This window comes from Populus alba, chromosome 5 (genome assembly GCF_005239225.2).
Source record: "Populus alba chromosome 5, ASM523922v2, whole genome shotgun sequence".
Taxonomy (NCBI): domain Eukaryota; kingdom Viridiplantae; phylum Streptophyta; class Magnoliopsida; order Malpighiales; family Salicaceae; genus Populus; species Populus alba.
The window spans coordinates 14,940,705-14,954,081 of record NC_133288.1 but is presented as its reverse complement, the minus strand read 5'-3'; the positions used below and the strand labels follow the sequence as shown (position 1 = coordinate 14,954,081).

The window sequence follows — 13,377 nt, the reverse complement described above, 5'->3', positions numbered from 1 at the left end:
AGTAATACACGAAAGACATCAAGCACAATAATATAGAATAATGATGAAAAAGGATCACACAAAAACTCTAATTTAAAAATATATTATTAAATATTTTTTGTTCGGTAGTCTATGATGTGAACCTCGTGATTAATGATGAAAGTAATATGTTGCCATAAATGTTTCCTAATAAAATAAGGAATCCATGCTAAGCATAGAATCCAAAAATCATAAGGAAAGATAATCTGAAACCAATTAGGGAAATAATATAATTTTCATATATAATTTCTGACTTGTATCATATTGCCTTACTGAATTTTAATTGACCTAAAATTCTACCCCAACATAGAACAACACATTTGGTATCATCTGATAAATTTTTAACTTGATCCAATGATCGAATTTATAGTTATGTTCAATATCATAAAATTAGATGGTAGAAAACATTAAACCCAAAACAACCTCTCCAATCAATTCGTTTCTTGAAATTGCAATGGACTTGATCAGCACCTTAATTGGATTTGTTGATGTCATAAACTAATAAGCATCATTCACTCATTATTAAAAAGGAATTGACCTTAAATTAACAAAGAAATAGTCATACTAGAAATAAAATGATCAAGTTCATTAATACTAAAATAAGCCTCCTTAAAATCTTGTTGTTTCCTCAATTTTTCCATAGTATTTTCACTTTGCTCCCTTACTTCCTTCACTCGTCAAGTCTTACCTCTGCTCTCGACTATACTTTGGCTTGTTTTAGAAATGGCTGAATGGTTTAGGTTTTTGGCTGAATGGTTTTGGGTAGTGCGGGAAGTGTTTTGGGTTATAACTGATTCTAATTGTCTTCTTTCACCTTGTTCCTTACCTTGATTTTCTCTACCCATATCCTTATGTTTCTTTTTTTAACTTTATTTGATCATCATTATTTTTTGGGGGATAGGAGGTACAAAAGTGATGATTTTACTATCTCTTACAATAGTATACATTTTTTCAATTATTCCAAGTCTCATTAACTTCCATCAACTATTAAATATCCATAATAGAGAATAACCGAGACAAATAATATGATCAAATTTTATAAAGACATGAGATATGTTTTTTCCAAACATCTAAAGTTTAAAATCAAAGATAAAGTTAAAGGATAAAGTTTTAACAGTGTAGATAAAATATTAAATTTGTGCAATAACATATGATTACATAATTAAAAATGATCTTCTAAATATTACATAGAAATCATAATATATCCAAGATATCATATTGAAAACTTCATAAAAATGAGCGACAGACATCTACTACATATGCAATTAAGAAGCACCTGATGATTAAAAAAAATATAAACAACTTATTTAATGAATCATCACATTCATATATTTAATTTCATTACTTATTGATTATAAGTTAAATTATTATCACTAGGATCCATAATTTAATCGATTTCCGGTCATCAAACAATTGATATTACTAGGCTTTAACCGATGAGTACTTTATTACATTCTCGTTCGTCAAACATGCTGACGCCATTAGTTTCCAAACTAAGAAACTAATCAATTCAAATCCTGATCGTCAAACACACCTACACCATTAATTCCCAAAATTAGGATTCTAATCAATTCAAATCTCGGTTGTTAGACACGTTGATGCCATCCCATTTATCAAGTTCTCCCATTCTAATTATTTTATGTTCTTTACCTCATTCATATATACATACCTTATAAGCTAGTTGCAAATCTTAAGCATGTCCACAAAATAAGGTTCCTTCCCAACCTTACACCAAATTATCATTCCACTCATATAAGGAGCACATAATTGTTCAACTTAATTAACACTCCAATTTAGACCATAAATTACCCTTTTACATAACTTTAAGTTCTTCACATTACAATTTCAAGCAAAACATTATCCCTCTACTATTCAGTACCGGCTGGCCTTAAGCTCATGAGTTTCTCTTTTATTTTTCTTCATTTTTCTTCCATATTTCTTTAATTTATGCCTTTTATTGTTAACTTGACATATCTATTCAATTTAATTTTCATCATCTAACATTTATACAAACCTAAAGGTCATCAATAATGGTGGTTTTCCACCTCCTCCATCTTTTTCTAACAAGAACATAAATGAAATAATGAAGATCATCTTACCAATAAGGTTGAGTTAGTGTTATGGATGTCTAGACAACTTCTTCTTCCTCCTTTTCTTCATCATCTTCTTGTTCTTCTCCTTCTCATTCCTCCTATAAATTTTTGGTTTTTTCTTCTTTCTTTCACTCCCAAACCGTAACTTCTCCCTCTTAATTCTCAAATGTTCAACTCCCTTCTCATTTACACATAACCTCACAAGAAATTTGAGTGATTTTTGGGTTATAAGCACTTATTCTTCTTGCCAACAAAATCGCCCCCTTATTCCTTTAACACTAATGTTTGATCTTCCTACTCACCTAACCACTAACTCCCTTTTAAGACTCTTCCTTGCAGCACCTACCCCAATGTTCAAATGGTAGGACAATAGATTTTTGACTCCTTGGTTTAGGAGTGGCCGACTACATTAATAAGGGTAAGGCACAAAAGTCCTGTCTCCCTTGTTTTTTTTTTTTTTTTTTTTTTTATGCCCTACTAATGAGTTTAATCCTTGTTTAGTGACACCATAATTTATCTTCCTATTTTTTATGCACCGACTTCATACTGCCATTTTATCTTTGGGATCTTTTTGAAGTTTATCTTCCCAATTATCCTGAAATTTCAATCCAAGATAAAAACATATATTAGAAGATTTCTCGTAAAATTTCAATTCAATCCAACAGTTGTATTGGGAGATATGCTCAATACCATGAAACTAGATAGTAGGTAATTCTATGCCAAAAATCTGAATTTTTACATACCAGATAATTTACTTAAATTATCGTTGGTCTTAGAATAATTTGTTGGAGATTCCTATTTGTAATTATCATAAAAAAATTTTAAGAGTCCTTACCCCCTTCCACCCCTTAGCACGGTTGTACGCGGGTTTATATCAACATTTAACCTTTCTCTTGTAAGGGTCATGCAATGATTTATTCAAAATTCTTCTCCTATTTTATAAATAGTACCACTCAAGATTACAAAATTCCCTCCTTCCAATAATTATCTTACTCGACTAGGAAACTTACATGATTTATTGCTATTTAATATTTCACAAATCGATTTATTTTTTAATCTCACCTGACATTTAAATTAATCATTCAAGAATGTTTATTTTAATTCACAATAATTTTCTAGTTTATCATTTTTCAATTAATACTTACCCTATTAAGTCTGGATTTATCAAGTTTAGACCAAGGATGAGGGCTTACAGTTTATCAAGTTTAGCTCAAATGCGTTAACATCCTAACATTTTCAAGGTATCTTGATATTTTATTTAATATTTTTCTTATCAAGTCTTTTCAATCAAATTTTCACCATGTTTCTCAATTATATTATTTATGATTTAATGAGACTTTACACTTAGCCACTTTCACTTCATCACAATAATTCAACCATTATAATTTATAAGATCCATGATGTTTACTAGCAAGATGCTCTCCCACTATCTTGTTCAGTTTACTAACAAGGATGATACTACCTATATTAACACCTTTTTCTCTTTCTATAATTAAACTACACACCTTATTTTGTGCATAACGTGTATGAAAAATGTTCTTTCTTTCTTGATCAATATCATCTTCCTTGAACTGAACCTAAAGTATATGCCTTGTAACCAAGGCCCACCTCCAAACCAACTATACAACCTTCTTATCAATATAATCCTCCAATGGTGGCATGTCTTAATCTATCATTTTCAGACTCCATGTCTTCATTGTTTGTAATAACCATTATTCTTTTATTTTCAGGAAAAAAAATTTTTGTGGAAAAAACTTTTTAGAAGTTGCAAAAAATTCAAAAATATCTTGTTGTTAATTAATTATATCAAAATATATCTTGAATTTTATTTTTCAATTTCATCCATCTTTTAATTTTTTATTTATCAAATTTGATCTCTGTTTTTTTTACTACTATTATATTTATTTGAAATAATTTATGACATTGATTTTTTTTTTAATTTATCATCCTTCAACTTTTTTCCCTATTAAATTTGATTTACATTATTTTAATAAACTTGAAAAAAAAAATAGAACACTAATAAATTAATTTTTAATTTATATTTTATTATATAACCAAACACTAAAAAATATTTTCTAACTTTTATTTTTTATAATAATACCAAACTTCAAAAAATAATTTATTTTTCAAAAGTAATCCCTGTAAACCATTTTCCATTTGGAGCGAGTGAGGTGGGCTGATTTCGTTTTCCGAAAATGTTGCAACGTATCTTCTACTACTTATAAACAGTGGTTATCTGCGTCTGGGGAAGAAACTTGCACGACTTCGAAATGCCTGATTGTCAGCGACCGCCGGATCGACCAGAACAATTTATGGATTTGATTGATGCCTGAATAATAAAGTCAATTGTGTGAGTAACAAGCTCTTTATTGCATGATTAAATTGGGCCGCAGTCACGTCATTATTTCCTTTCAAATTGTAGACATCATAACCATATTCCTTCGGCCTTAATGCTACAATGGGGGAGACGGTGGTTGTGGTTGGGCTCCGGTCAAAAAGATGTCGTGTTTACGGCTTGTTAGCACTGAGTCACCTCGATTCCTTCTTTCGATCCGGACTGAAATTATTGTCACGGATCTTCGATTTTTGCACAGCAAGTGAACCGCATAGCTGACTCTTTTTTTTTTTGAAGCCTCTTAATACATCCAGGGGGGCAAAAGCCACCGGAGCTTAGCTTCAAAAAGGGAACTTTCACGAAAGAACACAGTCTATTAGTTAGAATTCCTGAGTTGCAGATGACCAAATCAACAAAAAGTAAGACAATTAAATAATTTATGATTTGTGATAATCTAGCTTTAAAAAATTATTTAAAAATAAAAAAATATTAAATTATTAAATAATAAACTGTTTAACAGGTAATATAAATTCTTGAATAATTTTATTTTATTATTTTTAGTAGTGCATGTATGAGTTTGAAAACTCAAGAGAAACGTGTACGCTAATTACTTGCAGGAGTGACATTACACAATGCTTGACGTTTTAATAAAGTATTATATACGTGTATGCTAACCAATCACATGGCCAAAGATAGTATGATATGCAAATGGTAGTGTCACGGCGGAATTGCCAAGAACTTGTTTTGGGAATTTTGCCATTTGTGAGTAGGATTTTCAATTTTAGACTACAGGAAGAGTCCTCAACTTTGAAGCCTGCAGGAAGCTGCGTAGAAGAAGCCTTTCCCAAGTTTATGCATAGACTTGCTCTTCCAGCATTTACCACCAACATCATCAAGGTAGACTGGTCCAAGTTTCAAAACTTGTGACCTCAAAATATTTGTTGGAAATGGTCAATATTACTTTACGCCCAAATTGACTGCAATACAGCCTCAAATATGCCTGCATGTTTCCTTTGTGTCATTTATGGATTTTTTGAACTTCTCTCACAATATCACAGACAATAATAGTATAAACACGATATGATCCATTTTTCTTTTTCTTTTTTTTAAATAACACGTACAGTTTTGTAAAATTATGAAGAATGATATTTATCAGAAGATTATTAGCATAATTTGAACACAATATTATTTTTATAAACAACCGTTATCTTTTAATATCAGTTGTTTAGTCATGTTTTAAAATATATGACTTTTGCATATTAATTGATCTTAACAAAATCAACCTATAATTTTAGGAAGATTGAATGACTAGAAGATGAGAATTAAAAATTTAATGACAAAAAAAAAAAAGAGATAAAATTATGTAGTGGAGAGAGAAACAGGAAAAGAAAAAGAAAAAAAAAAAAAAAAGATCATATTGAGGCATTGTTTCGACACATCATATATCATTAGAAAGATTTTAACAAGATAATTCTAATTATATGAAAAACTATCAACCAATATTATAATTAATCCTAAATTAACCAAGATCCAACTATAAATAAATAGTTTATGGAGTAAATTAATTACTAACATCATAATTATACTCGTTCAACCCTAGCTAGTACTGATGATGATAACCCTTTCCCTCATGGTCCTGGAGTGTACCAATCCTTCCTCAACCTTCTCACCTTTCGGAAGACGTAGCAACTTGGACCAAAACCCACCCTTCTTCTTCTCGTGACAATCTTTATTCCCTCTTCTCGGAACAAAAGCCAGTGATCTACTCTTGGCGAGAAACATGTTCTTGCCATTGAAGAACAAAGGAAAAGAACCTTTCCCATGAGCAGGATGTTGAAAACGATGCGTTGGAGATGAGTATGAAGAAAATGAAGAATATGATGACAATGAACAAGAGGAGGAGCTATCCATTGTATTAAGAGAGGCAATACGTGAAGTAGACGACGTCGCACTGGTCGGAAGTTGAGAAAGCTTTTCAATTAGACAAACGGAGCAAACACCTGGTGGTTGCTCGTGTTTTGGGTGTTTCTTGCACTTACGATCAGGCTTTGATCGACCCTTCACCTCCTTTGATCTCCATAAGCTAGCCATTTTCGGTTTTGGTATTACTATGTGAATGCCTTGGTATATTTATAAAAGGAAAGGAAGTTGTGTGTTTGTTTCCATGATTGTTCATAGCAGGAGGTTTCCTCGGAATTTCTCTCTTTAAAATTGCTTTTTTGACAGTTCGTGAGAGAAGTTCACGAGCTGGCTGTTAGGACTTTTTGTTTCGTGGAAAAGAAGAATTTCGAACTCAATATCTATTAAATTTGATAGGATTGAGTGGCGGTATTCAAGGACGTAGCTCGTTTGGATTTTGACTTGTAATTAATTATGTTCAACTTAATTTTTAATTTTATTTATGAATTGTAAACATAATTATTTTATTATTATTCTGGTTTTGCGTCCAAGATTCAGGTAGAGGCGGCGTGGAAATAAAAATCAAGCTTGCTTGGAGGAGGTCTTTTTTTTTTTTTTTTCTTCGAGAATTGTTTCTATCTATTGGCCTTTACAGTTTTTTTTAATTAAAAAAAAAAAGAGTAAGTAAAAAGAATGAGGATTTGCAAAAGCAAGTCCCTTGCACGAGGGTTTATGCCACCATTAAGGCGAAAAAGTAAAAAAAATGAGGATTTGCAAAAGCAAGTCCTTGCACGAGGGTTTATGCTACCAATAAGGTTTCGCCACGATCACACCAATTACACGCAAGCCGTGCTAAACGGGTTCAAAGCACAAGATTGCTGGAAAAAAACATATATAAGTTTGATTTTGCTCGAGAGCAATAAAAATAATTTTATCCGAACCCCCACTCCTTAAGTGCTGGATTGAAATTGTAATAATAGTTGTAGTTTAAAGTATTTTATATTTAGAAATATTATAAAATAATATTTTATTTTTATTTATTAAAAATTATTTTTAATATCAGAACATCAAAATGATATAAAAATATAAAAAAATTTTAAAAAATAAATTTTGAGGGAACACGGTTGAAAAGAAACACCTATGTTAATACTAAAATAAAAAAAAATGATGATAATGATAAAAAAAACAAAAAAAAAGATTGAGAGGAGTTCATCTTTTAATGAATATCCTTAGCAAGAACACACCCAACAACATAGCGTAGGGTTTATTTTATAAAATGTAATAATGTAAGTATTTTAAATATAATATTATAGACATCTAACTATTTTTTGGTATTTGAAGAAAATTGGAAATAGTTTTTTTTTCCTATGGTATCCTAATTTTATAACACAATTTATATGATTTAAAATTTATGATTATTGTATACTAAAATATAATTTGTATTTGAATATATTTTCTAGTAATATTATCTAAATTAAAGTATTGTATGCACTAATCTATCAAATTAATATACTTTTATATTGTATATTAATACATCCTAATATATTATTTCCTATATAAATATACTAGTAATTTATTATTTTCTAATAACATTGTATTTTAAAGTATTTTATTAATATATTATTTTGTGTGTGTATAAAAGTATTGTACCACTTTAGTTTTTAAGTCTTTTATGGAAAGTGTTTTCCAATGTTTTAAACAAGAAAATACTTTTCTCCATCTAAAGCTTATGTTTTTCTTTGATTAGAAAGTGAGTTTTATTGATAGATTTTTCACAATATAATCAAACATTATTTTTTAACTTGCGACTATGCTGCAGGTAAAATTATTTTTTATGACCTAAAAAATTATAAAGATGTCAAGAAGTCAAAAGTTTGATGTATAATAGACAAAACACTTTAATAATATTGAGTTGGTGACATGCTAGAAAACATATTTTTTTTCATAAGAAAAATATTGAGACGATGGTGTACTAAATCAACTTGGACCAACTATGTTTAACCCGCAAAACTCATAATCCGAAATAACCCCATGGAATCCAAATTGAAACCAGTTAAGAAGCTAGATTCTAATTAATCAAATGTTAAAAGCCTAAGATGAAACAAATATTTAATTAAAAAAAGAAAAAAAAATAACTTGAGCTAACATAAATAGGTGGATTGCGCTATGTCCCAGCTCAACCTAAATTATTTCAAATATAAAAAAGGATGTCCAAGTGATGCACATATTTTTTAAGAAAAACAAAATCGAAGACCATTGTCATTGACCTGAATGTATCCATTAAGTCATGTTAATTAACAAATCATGATAAATAAAAAAAAGACTGGAGATAAATTAAGTCAATTTTAAAATCAATCAAAAATCCTATAGAAAGCAAAATAATAATAATAATAATAATAATAATAATAATAATAATAATAATAATAGAGCTCAATCCCTAAATAAATCAAATGCTGAAGTATGAAACTGAAAAACATGAATTTAAAAAAACAAAACAAATGAATTTTTGTCTTGTGCTACGCCACAAGTCAAATATTTTTTCCTAACCTTTTTAAAAAATGTAAAAAAAAAAAATTTGAGATGATGACATATTTTTTTTTTTAAAAAATAATGAGCAAATAGTTTAATTTAATTCAAAAACATTCCTTAAAAAGAAGCTAACTCTAACAAATAAAAAGACTAGATATAATCAACTCATTTTTAAAATCAATGAAAAATCCTATATATATATATATATATATAAAATACAGAGTTCAATATCCAATTAAATCAAATGTTAAAGGATGAAACGAAAAAATAAGAGTTTAAAAATAGAAAAATAAATGAACTCAAGTGAATCTCTTAAACCTGAGTTATTCTCTTAAATTTACAAACCGTTAAATTCTAGACCTATGATCAATCAAGAAACTCAATTTAATATTGAAGGCAGGAATTAAAAAAAATCAATTTTAAAAAATTGCTAAGGTAAAAACATAACAATAAAAAAATAAAGATAAAACATGATATGTAAATATAATACAGGAGGATGAAGTTGTAAGACATAATCAATTTCAAAAACTATCTTAATTATGGTAAATAGCAATCAAAAGAATAAAAATATAATTTAAAATAAAAAAAATAATGAAGGGTTAAATAAAAAAAATTCAATTTCATAAATGAATTTAAATAAAAAAATTAATAATTAAAAGAACTCGGACCCAATCTTTATGAAAAACAAATTGAAAAGTTGTTGCAAAATGTTATAAGGTTAGGCATGGAAATCAAAGAAAAGAGAGAAAAAAAAAAAGAAAAAAAAAAAGAAAAAGTCAACCGCCTCTAAATCAGCAGGAATTCAAGTTCATCCACAAAGGAAGGCCTTGCCATGAAGAATTGAAAAACACCAAGGAAGCTTGTTTTTCTTTTGGCTCACACCATTCGTAGGTGTCGATGTAGCTTATTTACAAGCAAGTGTCTGAGCGTGTTAGTAACTTTTTTTTAATATTTTTTTATTAATTAAATTACCAAATGGCCTTGGGAAAACATGCATATTGCAAGAAAACAAAGTGAAATGACTTATATATCCCTAAAATCAAGCCTAAGAATCTTTGGCTGTAGGGACAATAGAGTAATTACACTATGCATGGTAAGAAAGACCATAAATCAAAGCCTTTATTTTTCTTTAGGGGTAACCAGTTCACTGGTTTTCTTAGAGGTAAGAGTGAAATCTTGATTTTACCGTAATCCACATTAAACCATGACATGTATAAAATATTTTTTCCACGCCAATTGGGTTTTTATAATAAGAAATTCAGAAAAATATATATATTTTTTTAAATAACACTTTTCATCAAACAAGCAAAACAAGAAATTATTCGCACGCGGAATCTTGGCAATGGAGTCACTGTACTTACAGCCATAACGGTCCATACCCCATCTGTACTGTAATACAGGCTTTATGCTTACGGGCCTTACTTATCCAACTAAGAGTTTCTGATCTTGGCAAATGGCAACCCAGCCACTCCTGCTTTAGGTGTGCTTGTCTCTAGCTTAAGAGCTACGGTCTCTTTCCGTAACCAAACACCACTTACGCTGCTTGTTTTCGATGATCACTTGTTCTTGGTCTGCAAATGATGAACTTGTTTCCCATCACTCAATACCTGTATCCTTTAGTTTAGTGACCGAAAGAGGATAGGGTAAAGATTCGAATCGATTAACCGTGGTTGATTTTTTAACATGCCGGACAAATTAGGAAGCCGACAACCACCAAAAACCTGAAGAAATTCAATTGGAGACTCCCTATCAAAACACCATGAATGGTCAGCAGGAAAAAGAGTACTATCCATACTTTTAAATACTGCTTTTATCTTGCTTAAGGGCTAGTTTTTTTATAATTGCCTGCTCATTCTAATATCAAAATCACGACACTGTATCTTTACAAGTTCAAACAAAAGTAAATTACTGGTACCATCACAGAATTTCCAGCAATAGACTTTGAATAAGCAACTAACTCATTAGCTCAAAAAGAATGAGAAAATAACACTAACCAGCTAGTCCACCCCTTTCACGTACTCCACAATGGCACCATAACATTACGTCCAGCTTGAGTTGAGATCAACAAATGGGCAGCTAAACAACACTGTAAGAGATCAAATATTCATTCTTGCTCTACTTAGCAGATTCAGATGCTTCAGTTGTTTTAACCTCCGTCAGACATTGAGACACATATGGTTTGAGCTGGAAAAAAAAGAGACAAATCCCAGTCAGTGATATATACAGAACCTTATCTCCAAAAAATACTTCAATCACTAACTTGAGCGATCAAAATCTTACCAGGGGGCAAATTATGCAGTTTTTAGTTGTGGATTTTATGTATTATATGTGAAATATGGTCCTGTTTTTCCTAGTATACATGCTGGCTACAGAACTAGCAGAATGAATACAGATCCTTCTGCTCACGAAGGCAGTGTATCATGCAGTGCTCTCACTCTAAATCTTTTGTTTCCCAGGGAGAGCAGAACCTTGAAAATATCAAGATATTATACAAATGATCGGATTGTAATCTGATTGCCAACTACAAAGTCGATCATCAAAGTTTCCACTTTCCATGTTTTTCATTATTATGAAACAACTTCCCCCATCGTGAACCATGGTCACAAAAATAAATACTAGAAAATTCAAAATCACACCATCACCTACTAAGAAAAACATGTCATATTCCATATCGAAACCAACAGTAAGAATTGACATGACAACGACTATTCTAGTGAACATAAGGGGATTAGTAGGAAACCTATAGTTTTATCTTCCTGTGGTATTAAAGGATTACCACCATATACTGCCAGTGAAGCACTTGCAAAATTTACATCCTAACCAAATTATGACCTGAGAAATTTAAAGAGAGTATCGTACTCCCGCAACACCAAAAATTGCCAACTTAGCAGCAGAGCCATTTTGATACTTGATGCAAGTTCTTAACATCCATCATCCACAAAAAAAAATATACAACTTCAAACAAATGACAATGGTGAAATAAGATTACCATGAAGTCTGTCAAATCAGGGACTACATAGTTGGGCAGTTTCTCCGGTACAACAACATACCCACCTGCAACGAGGTGGTTGGTTAGGAAACATTAAGTCCTAGATTCATAATTCATACACCAACAGCATTTTCAAAAATCAAGGCAGTTTAAATAAAACAGTCAAATCATATAGCGAAATATACATATCTATATTCTCGTTTAACCATTTGCATGTTTATAAGATAAGCATCATCAATCAACAACATTACCACCTAAAGCCTCTGATTCAGCATCTGGGCATTAATAATAATAAAATACAGTGTTGGGATTGTAGTTTCCAAATACACAGAGAATCATTTTATCAAATACATGGTGAGTTGGTTAAATAAAAGATGAAAGTGATGTAGGACCTTTACGAGTGTGAAAACCCGTGGGCTTGCAATTCTTTCCCTTGTAGTAATTACGGGGAGCCCGTTTTGACGAAAGAATGTCCAGCGATGACGTCCGCTTCCTCCTCATCGCCCTCCCTATCCCGGTTATCAATCCCAACGGCATTTCCCCCCAAATAAACCGTGAATCAAGCACAGAAAGAGCACAAAACGAATAAATTTGCTGTCCTGACTTTAAAGGAAAATGAAACGCTGCGATGGAGTAATAAGGAGGGTGGGTGTCCTACTGGGTTGTAGTTGTAGAGGGTCTAGGGGTTTCGTACCTTGCAGCTTCTTGTTACATAAAGGCTTGAGAGAGACTGGGTTTCTGCCCAAACAAGCAAGTTGGGCTAATGAGGTATGATGAACAGAAATGGGCTGTGTGATTGTCGCCTTGCGGCATTATAAAAAATATTTTATATAGATGGCTCTGGATTGGAAATTTGGAACAAATTGAGTTTGAATAGGAAATTAAGAGTAAACCCTCAAATTCTTAATTGTGGAATTGTCCTTTTATCCCCACAAGATTATTTGATATTATTGTTCCTTCGTTACATTTAAGATGATTGAACTAGTTAAATCCATTGAAATGTATTTCAAGAACTCGGATTTGTAAATCAATAGTGGACCCGTCAATATGTATAAATACATAACGCAAAACATCACAGGTTTTTGCCTTTTTTTTTTTTTACTTCAAAAACTTCCAAATATAAAATCTCTCCTCTGAAGATAATATTTTGTTTTTTAAAATATTTTTTATTTAATCTACCAACACAAAAACCTATTAATTTAAAATAAAACAAATTAAATTTTAATAAAAATCAAGTGCAGCACCGCCACATCCTGACTGTGAGCATGGAGTTCCCCAGGTAAAAACAGCACAAATGAACATAGCAGGACCACGTAGCAATGGAGCGGCAAGTTAATTGGTGACCACAAAAAGAAGGAGCTCTTGCATCGAGAAAAATATAAAGATGAACTTGGTCCTTCCTTTAGGAGGTAGAAAGATCACGATTCAGATAAAGAAGTTTGCTAAATGTCAACGTCTCTGGGGTCGGCATCAACCACCGCGCAAAGTCTCATGTCACATCTTCTAGCGTTTCC

At 31.0% G+C, this 13,377-nt stretch overlaps 1 protein-coding gene across 3 annotated transcripts; it reads right to left on the bottom strand.

The window, feature by feature from the left end:
• Positions 1 to 9,774: 9,774 nt before the first annotated feature.
• Positions 9,775 to 12,731, bottom strand: LOC118050467 (uncharacterized). 3 transcript variants are annotated; one of them, XR_004687884.2, is made up of 4 exons: positions 12,256 to 12,731; positions 11,864 to 11,928; positions 10,869 to 11,058; positions 9,775 to 10,620 (listed from the first exon to the last, which is right to left on the bottom strand). XR_004687884.2 is itself a non-coding variant. In XM_035060818.2 (3 exons), exons 1-3 carry the CDS (start codon positions 12,398 to 12,400, stop codon positions 10,990 to 10,992), a joined length of 279 nt encoding a protein of 92 aa, XP_034916709.1. In that variant the 5' UTR covers positions 12,401 to 12,730; the 3' UTR covers positions 10,639 to 10,989. The 3 variants fall into 3 exon arrangements, 1 of the variants encoding a protein (XP_034916709.1); XR_004687885.2 differs by having other exon boundaries at positions 9,775 to 10,595; XM_035060818.2 differs by lacking the exon at positions 9,775 to 10,620 and having other exon boundaries at positions 10,639 to 11,058; positions 12,256 to 12,730.
• Positions 12,732 to 13,377: the final 646 nt, after the last annotated feature.